Raw genomic sequence first — 22,565 nt, 5'->3', positions numbered from 1 at the left:
CAGTTCTCTCTGACTATTCTGACGGTCAGGTATTTTAGGATAAATACCTGATACTCCCTATGAGTCAGACAGAACTGAAGAAGCCTTTTGGATGAGAGGTGAAACGTCTTCAAGCAAGTCCAGTTGCTCTCTTTTACCACCCACTGTTCAAAATATACTGAAAATCAATTTGAATCAAATCATGAAGCAATACTGTGAATCAAAATTAATTGCGACTGGAGTTTATTGTTACACCCCTGATAACAGCAATAATAATAATAATAATAATATTTCTTGACTTGGCAAATTTATGTGTTACATATGAACAGGTCTGCTATAATGCACTTGTGTTTCTTAAATACACTTGAATAATTGAAGCTCAGTACACAATGTGAGCAGCAACATGGCTTTTCTCCGCAACGAACACACTGATGCCTTTGGAGATTAGCCTCTTGTGTAAAACTCATTCCACACTCGGTGCAGTCATAGGGGTTCTTCTTGTGTGGATATACTGGTGTTGTAAAAGATTTCCCCGAACAGTAAAACTCTTCCCGCAGTCCGAACAGCAATATGGCTTCTCTCCTGTGTGAATGCGCTGGTGTTTCATACAGGTTGTACTATCGATAAAAAACTTCCCGCACTGTGAGCAGTGATATGGCTTCACTCCCGTGTGAATACGCTGGTGTATTTTGAGACTTCCTGCATCCCTAAAGCTTTTTGCACACTGTGAGCAGTGATACGGCTTCTCTCCTGTGTGAATGCGCTGGTGTCTTTTTAGAGCTCCTCTAACCCTAAAGCTTTTTCCACACTGTGAGCAGTGATACGGCTTCTCTTGTGTGTGAATGCGCTGGTGTGCTTTGAGAGTTCCTCCATTCCGAAAGTTTCTTCCACACTGTGAGCAGAGATACAGCTTTTCTTCTGAATGAACACGCCAGTGTCTTTGGAGATTAGTCTCTTGTGTAAAACTCATTCCACACTCAGTGCAGTAATAGGGCTTTTCACCTGTGTGGATACGCTGGTGTTTCACAAGACTTCCACTAACAGTAAAACTCTTCCCACAGTCTGAGCAGTGATACGGCTTCTCTCCTGTATGAATACGCTGATGTGTTTTGAGGCTTCCTGCATCCCTAAAGCTTTTTCCACACTGTGAGCAGTGATACGGCTTCTCTCCTGTGTGAATGCGCTGATGTATTTTGAGAGTTTGTCTTTCCCTAAAGCTTCTTCCACACTGTGAGCAGAGATATGGCTGTTCTTTTGAATGAACACGCCGATGTCTTTGGAGATTACCCTCTTGGGTAAAACTCATTCCACACACTGTGCAGTAATAGGGCTTTTCTCCTTTATGGATGCGCTGGTGTTTTACAAGATTTCCACGTTCAGTAAAACTCTTCCCGCAGTCTGAACAGTGATACGGCTTCTCTCCTGTGTGAATGCGCTGATGTGTTTTGAGGCTTCCTATATCCCTAAAGCTTTTTCCACACTGTGAGCAGTGATGCGGCTTTTCTCCTGAATGAATACGCTGATGTTTTCGGCAATTAGCTTCATGTGAAAATCTCATTCCACACTCTGTGCAGCAATAAGGCTTTTCTCCTGTGTGAATGCGCTGATGTGATTGTAGAGCACTTCTGTATTTAAAACTTTTCCCACACTCTGAGCAGTGGTAAATTGGTTTTTGTCTTTGTTTGCAAGTGTAGGGAATACCAGATGAAGTTGGCTGACCACTGGAGCTTCTTGTAGGTACCGAATTCTCATGATCAATCTCTTCTGATTTCATCATAGTGGGTTCTCCTGGCATGTTTACAAAATTACAAACAGAAGAAGACTTGCAATTAGACATTTATTCCTTGATCAGAAAAAAGGACAAACAATTAGCTTGGTATGCTTTTCATATAAAATTAACTTCACATAAAATGTGAAAAGCAACAAAATTATTGCAGTCCAAGAAAGATGACCATGCAAGACTTAATTTTCATAATAATTCTATTCAAGAACTTGGTTAGTATAGCTGCATTGAGTTATCTGAACACTTCTTGTTTGCATGAAAATTACGAACATAACGACTTAAACCGATGATCAGTTAGTCAAAGATTGGAGAGACCATTAAAAAGTTTAATTTTTTCCCTATTTAGAATATACTGTCTGTGGCACTGACAGTACACCTCATATCCCTATGCTACCACTAATTATCTACAGTGGTACTCGAAAGTTTGTGAAACCTTTAGCATTTTCTACATAAATGACCTAAACCTAACCAGATTATCATGCAAGTCCTAAAATTAGATAGAGAGACTATTAAACAAATGAGACAATTAAACAAATGAGTCGAAAATATTATACTCTGTCATTTATTTATTGAGGAAAATGATCCAATATTACATATCTGTGAGTGGCAAAATTATGTGAACTATGATCAGGAGTTAATTTGAATGTGAAGTTAAAGTCAGGTGTTTTCAATCAATGGGATAACAAATCAGGTGTGAGTGGGCATTACAGTTTGAAAGTTTTGGCACACATGATTCCAGAAAGCTTGGGCCGCTGTATTAAAATGTAAATAAAAACAGAATGTGATTTGGCAAAATCATGGAAATCTTATATTTCATAGAAAACAATACAAAGATGACAAATGTTGAAACTGAGAAATTATTGTTTTCTGAAAAAAATATCATTTTAAATTTGATGTCAGCAATGCGAAATTCCTCCAAATTCATCTGCTATTGCCAGGTGTTCATTGGACCATCCTGTTTGTTTGATACAGAGCACCGTTTGCTAATGATGAATGTGAAATTTCCCAACACAAAGTGAGAGTTACGACACCAACTCAATACAGCACCTACAGGTGAAGTAAAACCAACACCTGATGTCCAGGTCCTACGGGAGAGCCCAGAGAGCCAAACAAGACTGAAGAAGAAACTGGATAGTGCATTTCAAGGATTAGAAAATCAATGAAGTGAATAAATTGGATGAACGAACAGTAACAACCATAAGGAGTTGTGTTTAGAGATGAAAGTGGAGCAAAGAAACCCTAAACTTTGGAAAGTCAAACTAAGATGGGGGGCAACGTCCCCCGAAAATATTTTAATAACATAACGCAAAACCCTGCATTCTAGTGCATTTTAGTACTTATTTTCACTACAAGAAGTTATAACTTTTAAGCCTTTTTCTTTCATGTACATTAATGATTAACATGTCAAAAATATCAAAATTAATTCCCCTAGTTAATGAGTAATTTTCAGGAGTGCATTTAGAAAACGCGGTGATTTTCCTGGCTACACAGTTCATTACTTTGAAAAAATCAGACAGTTGAAGGTAAACTCAGAAAAATCCCAAAACAGTACTGTTAAAAAGTAAAGGTCTGTTAGAGTTTCTAAAGCTTTCAGGTTTCAATGTTGGAGACATTGAGCCTCGTTTATCAATCTTTTAGTAGAGTTGTGCATTTGCGCAAGCTAAAGTGAACTAAAAATTTCCAATTCATATTTATGTGAGTTGAAGCCAATTGTTTACATTAGTTCGTATTGTCTGTAAATTTAAACACACCAATGAATACCAAATTTCTCATGTAAATCAGGGGCGTAGCTAGGATTTTTCAAGGGGGGGGGGGTGTCACACACTGACTGGCAGTCTGAGTGCATTATGTAACAAAAAATAATTACCACTGCTAGTTTTAGGTAGCTTAGGAACCGGCTCTTCCATTATTGCTGTTTCTTCCACGTTTTCTTGATGCTGTGTTCTAGAAACGACACTAAAACTTAGCTTCGAAACCACAAAATGCAACTTTGATGGGAAAAAAAATATATAATAAATTGCTTACCTCTCTTCATGTCGAAAGAAGGAGGAAAGTTTTGCTTGTTTTGACATGGCGAATTATTAACATGAGGAAATACTTGTAATTCGCAACTTAAAAGACTGCAGCGACACTGGCAGCTTGAACATGCTTTCTAGTGCGCTTGTGCAGAACAGTGTCAGTCCTGCACGCCTTAGCACATGCACCTGAAGGCGCGCCTTGGGCGCGCACGCCTAACGAGCTCCAGCACGTGTGCCGTTAACAAAGAACACCTGTCTTTAATCAATGAACGATGTTTTGGCTATTTAAGGACTGCGCCCATGCAAGGATGATGCGAAGTATTACACCGCGTCTAGGAACGCGAAAAATCCAAAAAATAAATTTCTCCATTCGGAAAACCGGAGATTTTCAAGAGTTTTGTCAAATATCCGGATTTCCGGGTAAATCCGGAAGACTTTCATCCCTGTGTGTTGAAGTTTGCCCAAAGACCAACCCGATTAAGAAGAAAGATCTGTGGGAAGATGTAATGTTGCAACAACAGATTGGAGACTTGCGTAGCTATAAAAACCGGCACTACCTCCTGAACTTGAGAACCCTGATGAATACCCACATCCGAGAGATGACGTGGTATACATCAACGAGGATTTCCCACATGAACAAAAAGCGAAGAGTCCTCAAGAACTTTAAGAACAATAAAAGTGCTGGGACTGACGAGTGGAAAACCGAAGGGCTGAAGTACAATGAAAGGAAGGTCTTGTTTGGTGCAATCCTTACTCACTTGACGTTGATTTGGACACGTGTTGTGGTCCCAACCTCATGGCTTGATGCTAACATCACTTGTTTGTTCAAAAAGGGACTGAAGAACATAGATGCAAACTATTGTGGGAAAATCTATAGGAGCAAACATGAGTCAGATTGTTGCAAAAATCTTTTTTCTATACAAACATCAGTTAAGAAGACAAATATTCAATCCAGGAACAGATTTCAGCAAGCCATGTTGATTCATCTAAGATTGGGGCATTGTAGGCTGAATCATTATCTTTATCTAAAAAGTAAACATCTAGATGTTTTAAGTGAGAAAAATAGGGTCCCTGAAACTGTATATCATGTATTAATTAGTTGTAAGAATTATAATGAAGAAAGAAGTATACTTATGAATATTCAAAGGCTGGTGTTATCACTTTCTCACTGCCCTCTCTTTTATATTTAATGGATGCTGATGTGACACCCTGCCATCTTAAATTTTGAATACCTTCTGGCATGTATGCCAGAATATAAACAGAATCGGACCCACAAACTGAATGAATATATACTGTAGGTGGCAGTAATGCAACAAAAGGTGCCTAATCTGCCATTAAACCCAAATAAATAGTAGTCTGACTTTCCCAACACATATATTTACATTAGTGATGGGAAGTGTAATGGAATTTTTTCATGTCACGAAGAGTTCTGTGTGTGGAAACCTAGGGCTAATGACCCGTTCATGAACCCAATGCTGTCTCTGTGTGTGTGACGGTCAGTACATGCAAAAAGAGCAGCATGGTGGCCATTTTTCTGTGTCTGCTGATTTTTAGAGAAGTGAGACTAAAAAGAGGTTACAAGTGCTGAATAAGAACCATTCCTTATATAGTAAGAGTTTAAATCCTCGTCTTTGATTGGGTTATGACTTTAACAGAATATACCTCAAGGGTATACAGTGGGGCAAAAAAGTATTTAGTCAGCCACCAATTGTGCAAGTTCTCCCACTTAAAAAGATGAGAGATGCCTGTAATTTTCATCATAGGTACACTTCAACTATGAGAGACAGAATGGGGGGAAAGAATCCAGGAAACCACATTGTAGGATTTTTAATGAATTAATTGGTAAATTCCTTGGTAAAATAAGTATTTGGTCACCTACAAACAAGCAAGATTTCTGGCTCTCACAGACCTGTAACAACTTCTTTAAGAGGCTCCTCTGTCCTCCACTCGTTACCTGTATAAATGGCACCTGTTTGAACTTGTTATTAGTATAAAAGACACCTGTCCACAACCAGGGGCGGATCTAGAAAAATATTTATGGGGTGGCAAGAGGGGGGCAGGAATTTTTGAGGGGTGGCAACGTATTACAGACGTATATATACTGAATTTAATCACAGTTATCACAGTTTGATGACAAATAGTATGTACACACTACAAAAGGGCACGGGCTGCCATTTACAAACTCATACAGACAAACTAAATCTCATGCTTTTATTGTTCACAAAGAACACACATTCTCAGATGAGGTCTATACCGTTTCTGGACAGTTTTATACTGTATATGCAAAAGAACAGACACTAAAAAACAACAACAATAACAACACTGCTTCAAGTTCAGCATGATTTAAACCATTTACACCAGTGTCACATTTTATAGTTTTTTTTTCTCACGCTTTGTAAAGGCTCACCAGTGAGCATAACATGAACTTGTCATGCCTACAACAGCTGAATGCGGCAATTTCCATGTTGCTCAGCAAAACGCTTCACAAATTTATCAAGATCTAATGCTTTTGTGCGCTTTGATTCAATGCTGAGTACAGCCAAACTTGATAGTCTCTTTTCTGTCATAGTCAACCACAAATAAGTCTTTATGAGCCTGAGAGATGAAAAACTTCGTTCACAGGATGCACTGCTCACAGGCAAGACAACCGCTATTTTACACAACCTGAACAACTCAAAAAAACCCATCTTGGTATGGGTCCAAAAACTGAGTGAACTCCATGAGAGTGGTAGGACTCTCCTGTTCCCCCTTTTTTCTGTCTAGTACTCTCCTCGTCTGATGTAACTCATGTTTAAGATCCTCAATATTTGAATCATAAGCTTCAGCCAATAGCAATGCTTTCCTTGACAGACGTTGAATCAATATTAACTTTTGTGGCCGACTTTACACAAAACTAATGTCAGACCTAGCTAACATTAGGCCAAAAAAAAAAAAAAAAGTGTGTTTCAGGTAACATGAAATACTAAAATAAGGTTGGTAGGTAGGAAAAAGGTTTTTTTTCTTAATTTTTTTTATTTTGTTCGAAAAAATTAACACACGTAAACATCTTACAAAATCCTTTATACCACACATAATAATAAAATAAAAGTGTTTTAAATCTTTAAACGAATAAAAAAATATCGCAAGAGTTCGAGTTATGATCTACGGAAGCGTATTGCTGCCACACTCAAAAAAAATTGGCTTAGAATCAAGTAATTACGTGAAAAGATATTGTTAACAAAGTTATCACGTTTTTACAATATATTTATCATGTAATAACATCACGTAATTTCATGATACGAAATTATCACGTTATTTCATGATATTTTCATGTAATAATGTGAAAACACCTTATCAAGAAATAACGTGAAAATAACGTCCTAGGCTAGGCTACTTCCATTAAAAGCAGACGGCCTAGCCTAGCCTACTGTAGAACTTGGGTCGAGCAAAAACACCGAGCAAAAACATGGCTGAATCCTGAATGACTCCTATTTGTATAAATAGGGGACTACATAGGCAGCAAAATGTAGTGGTTTTTCCCTGCCATGGAAGTGCACTTGTATACTGAAGAGGAAGCAATTTGCATTACAGCCTTGAATGAAGATTCAAAATGGGCTGATAGAAGTGGCGAAACATTTTACTTTTTGTTTCTTTCACAACTTGAATGCATTGAAACAAAAAATGATGACAAACTAACGCCGCTTACACTAAAATATCGAGGGAAATTTGTAATAAAAACTTTACGGTCAGCAATTTCGACGTGGAAATTTTCGATCGGTCGGGTTACCGGAAACACGCTTTTTTTTTGGCCTTACATGTATAGTTAGCTAAATAATGTTCTCCAACCTGATTTTTATCCTCTACAAATCAGCATCGCAACTATGCTAGCACTGTTCATTCATTATAATTTCATTTCTTGATAGATAGTTAATCAGCTTTTAACTCTGTCCTCCCGTGTCTCCTTTCCTCACGACTACTGGCTCCCTCGCTTCGTGCCTCTCAATTTTCCAAAACAACCAATCTCTGGCTGCATTCGCCGCAGTTGGACATTGGAAATTCACGCACATAAAATGTCAAATTGGCTGTAATTTTTCTTTGAATTCGTCGCTGCCAACTGGGGTGGCAAGGCTTTCTTTTAGGGTGGCATTTGCCACCCTATGCCACCCCGGTAGAGCCGCCCATGTCCACAACCTCAAACAGTCACACTCCAAACTCCACTATGGCCAAGACCAAAGAGCTGTCAAAGGACACCAGAAACAAAATTGTAGACCTGCTCCAGGCTGGGAAGACTGAATCTGCAATAGGTAAGCAGCTTGGTGTGAAGAAATCAACTGTGGGAGCAATTATTAGAAAATGGAAGACATACAAGGCCACTGATAATCTCCCTCGATCTGGGGCTCCACGCAAGATCTCACCCTGTGGGGTCAAAATGATCACAAGAATGGTGAGCAAAAATCCCAGAACCACACGGGGGGACCTAGTGAATGACCTGCAGAGAGTTGGGACCAAAGTAACAAAGGCTACCATCAGTAACACGCTACGCTGCCAGGGACTCAAACCCTGCAGTGCCAGACGTGTCCCCCTGCTTAAGCCAGTACATGTCCAGGCCCGTCTGAAGTTTGCTAGAGAGCATTTGGATGATCCAGAAGAGGATTGGGAGAATGTCATATGGTCAGATGAAACCAAAATAGAACTTTTTGGTAAAAACTCAACTTGTCGTGTTTGGAGGAGAAAGAATGCCGAGTTGCATCCAAAGAACACCATACCTACTGTGAAGCATGGGGGTGGAAACATCATGCTTTGAGGCTGTTTTTCTGCAAAGGGACCAGGACGACTAATCCGTGTAAAGGAAAGAATGAATGGGGCTATGTATCGTGAGATTTTGAGTGAAAACCTCCTTCCATCAGCAAGGGCATTGAAGATGAAATGTGCCTAGGTCTTTCAGCATGACAGTGATCCCAAAGACACTGCCCGGGCAACGAAGGAGTGGCTTCGTAAGAAGCATTTCAAGGTCCTGGAGTGGCCTAGCCAGTCTCCAGATCTCAACCCCATAAAAAATCTTTGGAGGGAGTTGAAAGTCCGTGTTGCCCAGCGACAGCCCCAAAACATCACTGCTCTAGAGGAGATCTGCATGGAGGAATGGGCCAAAATACCAGCAACAGTGTGTGAAAACCTTGTGAAGACTTACAGAAAACGTTTGACCTCCGTCATTGCCAACAAAGGGTATATAACAAAGTATTGAGATGAACTTTTATTATTGACCAAATACTTATTTTCCACCATAATGTGCAAATAAATTCTTTAAAAATCAGACAATGTGATTTTCTGGATTTTTTTTTTCTCATTTTGTCTCTCATAGTTGAAGTGTACCTATGATGAAAATTACAGGCCTCTCATCTTTTTAAGTGGGAGAACTTGCACAATTGGTGACTGACTAAATACTTTTTTGCCCCACTGTAAATGCCATCATAAGAAAGGGGAGTGGCAAGCGGACGCCCCGAACCATCTTTTGCTCTGTTTTTCTCTTTGCATTGAAAAACCATCAATAAAGATTCTTTTTCTCTGCTTGGATCCAAACAAGTGAGTTTTTCTTTTTCCACCACAGAAGTTCAGATCTTTTTACCGGCTTGGATCTTCCGGCAGGGGCCGGAAGGAATCCTGTTTGGGAACCACAGGATTTCATCTCTGCTTTTTCCGGATGATGTAGTCCTGTTGGCTTCTTCAAACCAGGACCTTCAGCATGCACTGGGGCGGTTTGCAGTTGAGTGTGAAGCGGCTGGGATGAGAATCAGCACCTCCAAGTCCGAGGCCATGGTTCTTGACCAGAAAAGGGTGGCTTGCCCTCTCCAGGTTGGTGGAGAAGTCCTGCCTCAAATGGAGGAGTTTAAGTATCTCGGGATCTTGTTCACGAGTGAGGGAAGGATGGAGCGTGAGATCGACAGGCGGATCGGTGCAGCCTCCACAGTGATGCGGTCGCTTTACCGGTCCGTCGTGGTGAAGAAGGAGCTGAGCCAAAAGGCGAAGCTCTTAATTTACCGGTCGATCTACGTTCCGACTCTCACCTATGGTCATGAGCTTTAGGTAATGACCGAAAGAACAAGATCGCGGATACAAGCGGCCGAAATGAGTTTCCTTCACAGGGTGGCTGGGCGCTCCCTTAGGGTGAGAAGCACAGTCACTCGGGAGGAGCTCGGAGTAGAGCCGCTGCTCCTCCACATCGAGAGGAATCAGCTGAGGTGGCTCAGGCATCTTTTTCGGATGCCTCCTGGACGCCTCCCTGGGGAGGTGTTCCAGGCATGTCCCCCCGGGAGGAGGCCCCGGGGAAGACCCAGGACACGCTGGAGGGACTATGTCTCTCGGCTGGCCTGGGAACGCCTCGGTGTTCTTCCCGAGGAGCTGGCTGAGGTGTCTGGGGAAAGGGAAGTTTGGGCTTCCATGCCTAGACTGCTGCCTCCGCGACCCGGTCCCAGATAAAGCGGAAGACGACGAGACGGGATCTTTGAATCTTATTCGGAAAATCTTTTTTCGAATAATTTGTTCACCGAGTGGAGCTGTAGCCACCTTATACGGTTCATAACCATTAAGAGCAACATAGCTTCCTTCACTTGGTAAAGTACAATACACAAGTTCACTTTTGTTAAGCCCTTAAGCAACCTTTTGGATCATAGCCTATTAAGTTATTCAGTATAAATGACTGACTACTTCAAGTTCAATTGCCTGTATGAGAGCTGCATCCATCAATAAAAACATTCTATTTACTGTAGTATAGCTATTCACTTTAGCCGACCTGGTCATTGAAGACCCGTAGCGGATGAACATGTTCTAAAGGAAAGGCAGATTAAACATCCATTCAATAGCTACATCACACACAGCTAGCTAGCTTTGGAAATGTTCTGGCTGGCCAGCTAATTTTAGCAAACTCTCCTCTCATCTCCAGTAATAGCTTTGGTCATGTTACTGCCGTAAGCACAAGAATAATGAACAAAAGACTTGTTCCCAAAAGTCCCATAGTTATGATTTGTGAACAGATAACGCCTCCTTACTGAGAATATGCAGCAGTCATGTGACAAATGAACAAGATACTTGTACTTGAAAAACCCATTCATGAACAAAACCATCTCTAAAGTGTTTGGACTCCACTATTTCACAGTCAGACAGATTGTGTACAAATGGAGGAACTTCAAGACCATTGTTACCCTTCCAAGGAGTGGTCAACCAGTAAAGATCTCTCCAAAAGCAAGGTGTGTAATTGCTCTTTTGTGATGTCACAGACTAAAGGGGGCAGCACGGTGGTGTAGTGGTTACCGCTGTCGCCTCACAGCAGGAAGGTCCTGGGTTCGAGCCCCATGGCCGGCAAGGGCCTTTCTGTGCGGAGTTTGCATGTTCTCCCCGTGTCCGCGTGGGTTTCCTCCGGGTGCTCCGGTTTCCCCCACAGTCCAAAGACATGCAGGTTAGGTTAACTGGTGACTCTAAATTGACCGTAGGTGTGAATGTGAGTGTGAATGGTTATCTCTGTCTATGTGTCAGCCCTGTGATGACCTGGCGACTTGTCCAGGGTGTACCCCGCCTTTCGCCCGTAGTCAGCTGGGATAGGCTCCAGCTTGCCTGCGACCCTGTAGAAGGATAAAGCGGCTAGAGATAATGAGATGAGATGAGACTAAAGGGCAACTTCGAAGCAACTAAAGGCCTCTCTCACATGAGCTAAATGTCCACCATCAGAAGAATAACAGTGTGCATGTCACGGCTGCAAGGAGAAAGCCATTGCTGTCCAAAAGGAACACTGCTGACCATCTACAGTTTACTAAAGATCATGTAGACAAAACAACAACAACAAAAAAAGATCCTGGAGAAATGGTTTGTGGACAGATGAACCAAACTTCCTGGTTTAAATAAAAAGAGGATATTACACAGTGGCGTGAAGATATGAGGTTGTTTGTACATGTACAAACAAAAACTACGCAAATTAATCAAAACAATTTTAAAGGAGAACCAAAGTCATTTTTAAACTTGCTTTATTTCTTAATTAACGTGTTATTCAATTACGTTTTCGGTTTTAGTAACCTTATATCATGACTCGTATTGGCAACTAATTGCAATTAAATATTATACTTATCAGCCTATTCGGTTTTTAGCCATGAGCAATTCCAGCGTTATGGACGTGACACTTGAACTCAAAATGGCAACAAATGACCCAGTGCATGTTTTATTGTCTCCCAGTATTTAAACAGGTGTTGCATATTTTAAGGCTGTACCATACTGGAGAAGTGATAGAACAAGAACAATTCCCATAGTACATCTAGGGCATGCCAGAAAATGCCAATAAAAGATGCGTTATGGATGTGACAGAAAAAGTATCACTTTTCTTGGGTGACTGTACATTTTTATCAAACTCTGTGAAATCGTAAACCTAATGTCGAAATGGAGATATCCGTTTGATAGAGGGGTCCAAGGTGAATATTAAAAAATCTTTGTTTAAAATATTTTGTATTTCATGCAGAGTTTCGGAAGGAAAAGTCCGCGTTATGGATGTGACGAAATTCCGTTATGGATGTGACGCGTCTGAAATAGACATGGCATATGTTTAGAAAATCAGCAATTTAACCACCATAACCCTTTGAAAAACTCTCTAAATATCAGCTAAAACTATCAAAGTTCTTAAATAATACTTAGGATGGCTATTGTTTTGCTGTTTTGTGGATTTTAGCATACATTTCTGTGGCTTGTGGCAATAATATAGAATTGTACATGATCAAAGTTGATTTTAGCTTGGGTTTTACATTATAAGAAAGAAAGACTGACTGTGACATATTAGGTTGGTTACAAATTGGTTCAACTTATTCACATCTGTAAAATACAGGCCTAGGTGATATCTCTGGGAGTGGTTTTGATGTATTACATGTTGCTTTATTTTTGCATGGTGAGGTTGACATTTACATGGAATTGCCCCCATGTTGAATTTAGTTAATTTGGGCCACGGCAGGCATCACTTATCCCTGCGATCTTCACGAGATTTGTGCGAGACTTCGAAATGTAAAGTGTCAGCGCCACCATTTTGAAAACTGTTTTCCAAATGAACTATTGCACAAAAATGAGTTTAAATGACGACTACTGCCTACTTTTTTCAAACTTTCCTGATTGCTATCAAAACAAACAGAACTTCCAGCTTGATTACATCAGCAATTGAAAGAGGGTGCGCGCATCTTTTGACAACATTGGCAGATGTTGGTCACTTTGATTTCCGCTGTACGTTTTACTTCCATCCTACAATGTTTTGCACAGGTCTCAACGAATCTGGTTTACGGCCATTGGTTTGACATACGGACTGATATATTACATAGCATATTTCAAACACTCATAACTTGCTATAGCAGTGACAAAATGGAGTAGTTTGCGACGAGTCTTTTTTCCGTGAGCGTTGGCGTTAATCACTAATTTTTTTTTATTTTTACTACAAATAATTTTCCAGTATCCTCTTCATTTTTTATTGTACTTTCGCTTTTCTTTTTGTACTTTCCACTTTCGCTTTTCTTTTTCTGTTTTTTGGTTGTTTTTTTTCGGACGAACGCCAGACTGGAAGCTTTCTTTTTTCTCCTCCTGCGTAAAGACCACAAGCGGAGGCCATTCGCATCGGATCTGCTTTAATATCAACAGATCTTCGATTAAGTTACATGAATCTTTTCATCATGGCACACCTTCAGCTTGTTCAGTGTGCTGAGTGCAGGATGTTTGTTCATTCTTCCTCCATCGCTAGTGACAGCTTTATTTGTGAAAAGTGCAGATTAGTTAGCTCTCTGACAGAAAAGATTGCAGTTTTAGAAGCATGTATCCAGGCTTCAGAGAAGGCCAGTGAGAATGAGAACAGTGCAGTTTCTGTAGGGGAAAGTCTGGATGCCCTAAGTGGAGTTAGTAATCCCCCAACTCCGGCAACAGAGCCCTTACAGCGGGGCGAATGGGTGACGACTCTGCGGCATAAGCGTAGAGCCAAAGCTACCGCTGAGGCTTGCCCACAGGAGCACCACTCCTCTCTGCTTCACGTGTCAAACAGGTTTGCTTTCCTTAGTGATGCACCCACTGAGAAACCTGAAAGAGCTCTGGTTATGGGGACTCTATCATACGGCATGTGAAATTAGCTCGGCCTTTAGGGGCACCAGCAGCTTTAGTCAGGTGTATACCGGGAGCCAGGGCGCCGGACATAGCAGGTAATCTTAGGTTCCTAGGCAAGCACAGGTTCTCAAAGATAGTTATCCATGCAGGAGCTAATGATATATGCCTTCATCAGTCTGAGGTTACTAAGAGTAACTTTGTAGAGGTGTTTAAATTAGCGAAAGCGATGTCCTATACTGTAGTCTGCTCTGGCCCCATCCCAATGCAGCATGGTGATGTAGCTTACAGCAGGTTATGGTCGCTGAACTGCTGGTTGTCCAGGTGGTGCTCTGAAAACAGTGTGGGCTTTATAGGTAATTGAGCTAATTTTGAGGGCACTGCTGGCCTGTTAGGGCGGGACGGTATCCATCCCACTCGGGAAGGTGCTGCTCTCATTTCTTGCAGCATAGGTCATAGTCTCAGAACAGGCCTAGTTAATTTCTGACAATCCAGAGCCAAGGAGCAGACAAACAGGCTAAACCGACTGTCTGCTAGCTGCACAGAGTCACCACTCAGGGTCCACTACATCAAGACTGTGTCTGTTCCCCGAGCTAAACAAAAAAGTAGAAATACTCAGAGTTTGTTCCAGTAACCTAATCAATATAAAATTAGGTCATACTAACTGTACAGCTGCTGCCAGCACCTTTGATCTAAAGGTGGGGGTATTAAATATTAGATTTCTTACATCTAAAGCGCTAATAGTTAATGAACTCATTACTCATCAGGAGTTTAATGTACTTTGTTTAACTGAAACATGGATTAAAGACCCACTGACAGGCATATCGTATTAATTGCTAAACAAACAATATATGACTCCAAAGATGAATTCTGGTTTTAATTCTTGGTTTAACTGTCCGTTTTAAACCTCAGAAGTAATTTTAAATTTCGCGCTGGGAGATTGACCTGGATAAGAACGGGCTCATTCAGAGATGCCGGAAGTGACGTCACATCAGTGTGTCGTTTTTGTGATATTGAGCTGTGATGTTGTGATTTCCTTGCGTGAAAAAGTTAAATGGTGTCTAACCGAAAATGGATTATATGTGTGGCTTACGGGTGTTCTAACACCACGTCGGAAGGAGTGAAACTCTATTCCTTTCCTTGGAAAAAACACCCAGAAATAGCAAAAGAGTGGGAAAGAAACATTTCCAAAACGCGTGCGAACTGGAAGTCAACAAAATGGTCACGTCTCTGTTCAGCACATTTCGAGGAGCACTGTTTCACTTTGTCGTCCAGAACGCGAAGAATGTTTGATCCAACTTATCCACTGGTGTTGGAGGAGTCAGCTGTGCCAACGTTGTTTGACAGGCCCAGGCCGAATCAATCTGTCAAAAGAGAAACAGATGACAGCAGACCCCCCGAAGGGGCGGTCAAAAAGCGAAAGTCCGGTGGTGCCTTTGCCAAAAGAGAACGAGCCAGGGTATGTGGCTATGTGTTGTTATTCAATACATGTATGTTGTTTAAAATTTGTTGTAACGTCACAAATGCGTCTTATACCATTGCATATTACTTATCAATAGGCCAAAGCAGCTAACAACTGAAAGGCCAATACCTTGTTTCATATATTTAGTTAGGATAATATACATGATATATGTGTGGAGTGATAGATATAAGATGTCATCCGGCATGTTTTTTCCTCTACCATAAAAGAAAAAAAAAATTACAACAAATTCCTTTCATCACCCCCTCCGTGTCTTATTATAGAAATCGAAATACTGACAGACTATAATATAATGCAACTTTCTTCAAATTAGACGCTCCAAGAAATAGAAGACTCGGAACCCAATGTACATGTGCTAGATCATGCAGAGGAGATTATTCCAAATATTGAATCTGAGGTTTGTCACAGACCATGCAGACATTGTTCTCAACTTCTACATGCCATGAAATTGTTCAAATGTTCTTTTGTCTCTTTATGTTATTCTTATTTTTGTATTAATATTTTGTTGTTAACATGTATGTTGTACATGTAAGTGTTAAATAAAATTTAATTGAATTGTTGTTTTGTGGCATCTCTATTGCCTCATCAAAATACTTTTGAATTATTTCACATGCATGTAGCTTGTGAATTATTTTTGATATATTGGCTGTTATATTTCAGAATTATATAGACTTTTTCACAGAAACTGCAAGCCAAACAGACCCCAAAATTGGACGAAGAAATAAGAAGACCAGAGTCCATCTATCTGGAAAATCAAAATGTAAATTTAAATTCATGAATCTAAATTATATGGTTGTGATGTCATACCAAAAATATTTCTAAAAAGAATTACTTTGTGATTTAGATTACTTGTGATTTGTTTTCATGCAATCCAGAACGACATACACTGATGTGACGTCACTCGCCCAAGCGGCAAAAACGGGTAAATGGCTCATGGCGCTTGTAGAAGCCGGGGCAAAAAACACAAAAGCGGCTCTGAAATTCTTGATTTTCTACAAAGACGACCCTTTATTCAAGTTGAGTTTTGGATATTTTGTTTCACAATACAGCAATAAAACAATAAATACACATATTACGTGGTGTAAAAAGTGGTGTCAGTGGGTCTTTAAGCCAAATGAATATATAGCATTAAATGAAGCGAGTCCTCCTGGATACAGTTATATACACCAGCCTCATCTAACTGGCAGAGGAGGCGGCGTCGCAGTTATTTATAATGATTATCGAGGTGTAACACACAAACCTGGTTATAAATTTAATACATTTGAAGTTCTTCATACTAATATAATGTATGTAACCTCAAAAAATAAGTCTACCCAGTTAATTCCATTACTTATTATTTACAGGCCCCCAGGGCCATATTCTGAGTTTCTTTCTGAATTTGCAGATTAGTTGTCAGAGATTTTAATATTCAATTTGATAACCCAGAAGACCCTTTGAAAACAGCGTGTGTGTCCATTTTAGATTCAGTAGGGGTTAATCAGAGTGTCACAAGACCGATCCATAATGGTGGTCACACCCTCGATCTAATACTAACATTCGGGTTAAATGTAGAAAATATAGTCACACTTCCACAGTCTGAAGTTATCTCAGATCATTATCTCATTCAAAATATGTCTGAGTAATAATATATGCACCTCACCACGCTACCGTATTAAACGTACATTCACGTCAACTACTGCACAGAGCTTTATAAATGATCTCCCAGAGTTATCAACTTTGATTGGGTCACTGTCAGCCACTGCAGAACTTGATCAGACAACTGAATGCTTAGTGTCAACGTTCTGCTATACTTTAGATAATGTAGCTCCTCTTAAAAGGAAAATGATCAGAGAGAAAAAAATTAGTACCCTGGTATAATGATGACACTCGCACTTTAAAACAGACCACTCAAAAATTGGAACATAAATAGCGTCAAACAAAATTGGTTGCGTTCAAATTAGCGTGGAAGGAGAGCTTCCTGGAGTATAGAAAAGCTCTTAGTGCTGCCAGATCAACATATCTCTCCTCCCTAATAGAAGATAACAAAAATAATCCTAGATTCCTATTTAATACTGTTGCAAAATTAACCAGGAATAAGTCCACTATAGACACATGCACACCTGTAGTATGTAGTAGCAATGACTTCATGAATTTTTTTTTAATGACAAAATTGAAAATATCCGACAAAAAATTCAAACTACTAATTTAAGGTCAGACAATTTAAGTGACCCTGTAGTTAACAATATAACTGTATCAGATCAGCAATTAGAATGTTTTACTCCCCTGAGAGAAATTGAATTACTTTCATTAATCTCGGCATCAAAAGCCTCAACTTGTGTACTAGATCCCTTACCTACACATCTATTCAAACAGATAATACCTGAAGTAATTGAACCACCTCTAAAAATAATAAATTCTTTTCTTATGATTGGCTATGTACCCAAATCCTTTAAACTAGCAGTTATCAAAACTCCTGATTAAAAAACCTGACCTTGATCCCTGTCAGCTGTCCAATTATCGGCCAATATCAAACTTCCCCTTTATCTCCAAGATCCTTGAAAAAGCTGTGGCACGGCAGTTATGCTCATATTTACATAGGAATAACATCCGTGAAATGTATCAGTCAGGATTTAGACCTCATCATAGCACAGAGACAGCTCTGGTTAAAGTAGTAAACGACCTACTGTTGGCGTCTGATCAGGGCTGCGTCTCGCTACTTGTGTTGCTTGACCTTAGTGCAGCATTTGATACCACTGATCATTCCATTCTTCTGGATAGACTAGAAAATGTTGTGGGAGTTAAGGGAACGGCCCTCTCCTGGCTCAGGTCTTCTTTAACTGATCGCTATCAGTATGTTGATGTAAATGGTGATTTTACTAGACATACTGAGGTAAAGTTTGGTGTTCCACAAGGTTCTATCTTGGGTCCACTGCTTTTTTCATCAATAGCCTCACTAGTGAAGATATGGAAAAGATGTTCCTCAGTTCCCAGAGTAGTTCATATGAAAATTCCCAGTAAAACACTCGTGTCTGTATAATAAGCATTATGTTTCGTGTATCATCTCTATTTAATTAATCTGTTTTAGCGTTTTATAAGGATTCAATAATTTTTTCACACCATTTCATCTTCTTGTAATAATGCAGAAAATACATGGTATAAAGATACTAAACTAACAAACTTCACTAATGTTTTCTCTCAGAAAAATCAGCAGACAAGGACAACACTATACTGCTAAATTAGCTACGGGTTGTTTTACAATCAGGGTACGCAAGCTAAAAATCACATTTAACACTTATCTTCAATATCAAAAGGCTTGACTAAATAAACTTGGTTGTTTATTGTAGCCCTGTGATAGCTCTATTTACCATGCAAAAAACAAATTTGGTGATAACGTTATTTTTGGTGAATGTATGGCAATACGTGTCATATTTAGCAAAATTACTGGTATCATTTAGAAAAAGTGCTTTTTTGACCACAGGTAGCTCCAAAAGGGATGCACTTAAATCATTCTTTATACCATAAAACAAATATTTGGTTCCATATCATTGGAAACATAATTTTAATGTTGAATGCCAGTAAGTTTTCAGATTATTTTGATCAAATTAGTATGTAATTGTGTCAAAAAAAATGTCCTCTCCGAGACAGCTAATTTTTCAATATAAAATAACATATCTAAAATGATTATTTTCATCCTAAAATGTGGTCAAGATATTGGGACATAAATATTAGAGACAACTAACACAAAGCTTACAGCCTTATATTTAAAAGCACTATGGAAGTAGTGGATTCTGAATTGTCAAAAAAAAAAAATGTCCTCTCCGAGAATCACTTCATTTGTTTCTCCCATCTTATAGCAGATTACACAAAACTACCAGACACATATGTCAAAAAATGATCTGAAATCTGTTCTTTAACTTGTCCTTCACTTAAAAACTGGTACAAGAACCAGTTTGAACCAATTTGAATTTTGGACGCCTGTGACACAAAATTTGTACCCTGATTGTAAAACAACCCCTGCAATAATTATGCTAATAACTGCTAGCAATCCACTGAACCTATCAGGCAAAACTCAAATATATTAGAATTTAAAAGAAATTAACTATAGTTTAACTAATAGTGCTAATAGTCAGGTAATGGACTGTAACTGGATACAAAATGGAGTGCTATTGGCTAAATAATGCACTACATACAACACATATACTACTAAATCATACCCTATGTAGTGCACTTAGACAATAAGTATAAAGGTATTTGGAAGTCAACCACTAGCTCAGCTAAGGAAGCATTAGGATAACGTTGCTTAAAGCTGGCTTGAAAGCTGAACGTAGTTAACCATCTCAGATACAGACATAAAAATCTTTTTTTTTTACCTTGACTAGACTTAATTATGCTTTTATGATTCTGTTTTTTTTAAAGGTTTTAGTTTAAATCAGAAAGCTTACGTGGCTATTCCGCAAAATTGCAACTCTTCTTCTTGAACTTAGTAGTTTAGTTTTTGAAAGTATTACCGCCCCCTATCGTGAGACAGTGTGTATTTCACCAGAGACCTGTTCAGCTCAGAGTATGTGGTGCTTTTTTAACAACCGCCGCTAGATGGTGCTGCTAATGAGCAAAAGGCCGAAGCCATTTGTTAAAGTCTCATCTCATCTCATTATCTCTAGCCGCTTTATCCTGTTCTACAGGGTCGCAGGCAAGCTGGAGCCTATCCCAGCTGACTAGAGGCGAAAGGCGGGATACACCCTGGACAAGTCGCCAGGTCATTACAGGGCTGACACATAGACACAGACAACCATTCACACCTACGGTCAATTTAGAGTCACCAGTTAACCTAACCTGCATGTCTTTGGGGGAAACCGGAGCACCCGGAGGAAATCCATGCGGACAACATGCAAACTCCGCACAGAAAGGCCCTTGCCAGCCACGGGGCTCGAACCCAGACCTTCTTGCTGTGAGGTGACAGCGCTAACCACTACACCACCGTTGCCACCCTTAGGCAAGGATATGTAGAGATGAAATTATGAGAGACTTAATTCAGCATTTAGCAGACGCTCTTATCCAGAGCGATGTACAAGTGTCAGGTACAAGAAGTGCTGAACTTCCAGACAAGAAAGTTCTAGTACCAACTGAACAAGTGACAGAATAACCCCATGTGTAATATTCTGTTGAAATACCAACAATCAGCAACCAGCCAGGGAAAACAAAACAGTTCAACCATACAAATGAGCTGACCAAGTACAACAAAATAAACAAAAATAAAACTCCAACGGGGTGGCACGGTAGTGTAGTGCTTAGCACTGATGCCTCACAGCAAGAAGGTCCTGGGTTTGAGCCCAGCAGTTGATGAGGGCCTTTCTGTGTAGAGTTTGCATGCTCTCCCCATGTCCGCGTGGGTTTCCTCCTGGTTTCCCCCAAAGGCATGCAGGTTAGGCTAATTGGTGGCTCTAAATTGACCGTGAATGGTTGTTTGTCTCTATGTGTCAGCCCTGCGATGACCTGGTCAAGGTTTTTTTATTTGCCATTTGTGCATAAACCAACAGTTCAGACACATTGGAATTTTTGTGCAGGGCTCTCTCAGTCAACAGATTAGAAAATAAAAATATAAAATATAGAAACACTATACAGTATGTTGGGGGGAGGGGGAAAAAGTTATATGCTCAAAATTTTAAATACAAGTATTAAACAGAAGGAGAGGGCAAATGTTAAATAACATTAATAAAATAAAAGGCTAGTCCTGAGTGCTGTTCCTGGATTATTAAAAGAGGGGAAAGTTATATGGAAATATTGCACATTTTGGGAGGGGAATGAAAGTTATGTGGGGATATTGCACAGTTAAAATATTGCACATTTATCAAAGGGTATATGACACATAATCCTGTTTCACAGATGTCCAGGGTGTACCCCATCTCTCGCCCATAGTCAGCTGGGATAGGCTCCAGCTTGCCTGCGACCCTGTAGGACAGGATAAGCAGCTACAGATAATGGATGGATGGATGGAAAACTCCAGTGGCTAACCCCAAGCTAGACAGTACACAGCCTGGATTGGTCAAGACCAATATGCAGTTACAAAGTGGGCAGGGAAGCAGGGAAGAGGTGCAGCTAGAAGAGGTGAGTCTTCAGTCTGCGCTTGAAGGTGGTCAGGGAGTCAGCAATTCTGACCTAAATGGGAAGATCATTTCACCAGTGGCGAGCCAGGACAAACAGCAATCTTGAATGGGCCTGGGCATGAGCAGAGGGGGGCAGGCAACTAGTAGTAGTGGAATTAGTAGTAGTTAATTATGATAAAGGGAAAGTACAGGGTGTTTCAAAAAAATTTGATATTATTTCAGTCAATTCTCATTTAATTGACCTCAAATTTTAACAGTGTGGAAACAGGTCAAAATTTTATGCTTAATGTTTTTTGTTTTTATCTTTTTAGGTATTGAAATGCCATTCACTGGAAAAGAAAAGGCATTTTGTGCGTTAAAGTACACTCGAATACAGCTGAACAAGACTGTGCAGTGTGCATTTATGAGAGAATTCTCAAAAAATGCACCACCTGCAATGCAGATTTGGACACGGCACAAAAAGTTCAAAGAGGAAAGCTGTCTGTGTCTCAGGCGGTGCGCATATTGAAAATTTGTGAAATCGTTCATGGAATCCACATACCTTTGAATTTCTTATTCAGATTTTGAGGAATAAATCTTATATTGCTCAACATTAAGCCTGTTCAGCCTCATTTGCTGAGACTACATAGTTTTGGGGATATTTACATCTCAAACATAATTTTTTTTTATTTGAAACATCCTGTATTCTAACCAAATTACGTTCGTTTGTGTGAATGAAGGCCTATAGAACATAAATGTAGGCTTCTGGTTTTATATGGAACATTGTTTTTAGACATTTTAATTAGGCTTATTAGGAGTAGCTGAGCTTCCACTAGTAGTAGTGGCATATTAAGGAGATGTATATAAACAAACTTAGTGCATACGTGTTTATGTACGTTTTCATAAACTAGCTATAAAGCTTATTTATTTATTTATTTATTTATTTATTGCATGTGTGAATACAGGTATAAACATGCAATGTTCCACAATAGTTTATATGGTCCAAATATAGGCTAGTGACAGCTCAAAACAGAGTGTGAATATATAGTGGAGCAGAGCACGGGATAACAAAATTTGTCTCATCTCATCTCATTATCTCTAGCCGCTTTATCCTTCTACAGGGTCGCAGGCAAGCTGGAGCCTATCCCAGCTGACTACGGGCG

At 39.8% G+C, this 22,565-nt stretch overlaps 1 protein-coding gene across 3 annotated transcripts; it reads right to left on the bottom strand.

Annotated features, from left to right (window-relative positions):
• Positions 1 to 205: 205 nt before the first annotated feature.
• Positions 206 to 19,807, bottom strand: LOC132885415 (zinc finger protein 501-like). 3 transcript variants are annotated; one of them, XM_060920071.1, is made up of 3 exons: positions 19,762 to 19,805; positions 4,539 to 4,651; positions 206 to 1,767 (listed from the first exon to the last, which is right to left on the bottom strand). In XM_060920071.1, the coding sequence occupies exons 2-3, from the start codon at positions 4,576 to 4,578 to the stop codon at positions 443 to 445; spliced, it is 1,365 nt and encodes a 454-aa protein (XP_060776054.1). In that variant the 5' UTR covers positions 4,579 to 4,651; positions 19,762 to 19,805; the 3' UTR covers positions 206 to 442. The 3 variants fall into 3 exon arrangements, with proteins under 3 accessions (XP_060776054.1, XP_060776057.1, XP_060776056.1); XM_060920074.1 differs by lacking the exon at positions 4,539 to 4,651 and having other exon boundaries at positions 19,762 to 19,807; XM_060920073.1 differs by lacking the exons at positions 4,539 to 4,651; positions 19,762 to 19,805 and adding an exon at positions 3,630 to 4,118.
• Positions 19,808 to 22,565: the final 2,758 nt, after the last annotated feature.

This window comes from Neoarius graeffei, chromosome 4 (genome assembly GCF_027579695.1).
Source record: "Neoarius graeffei isolate fNeoGra1 chromosome 4, fNeoGra1.pri, whole genome shotgun sequence".
Lineage (NCBI taxonomy): Eukaryota > Metazoa > Chordata > Actinopteri > Siluriformes > Ariidae > Neoarius > Neoarius graeffei.
The sequence above is the reverse complement of the archived record's forward strand: the minus strand, read 5'-3'. Positions and strand labels throughout refer to the sequence as shown.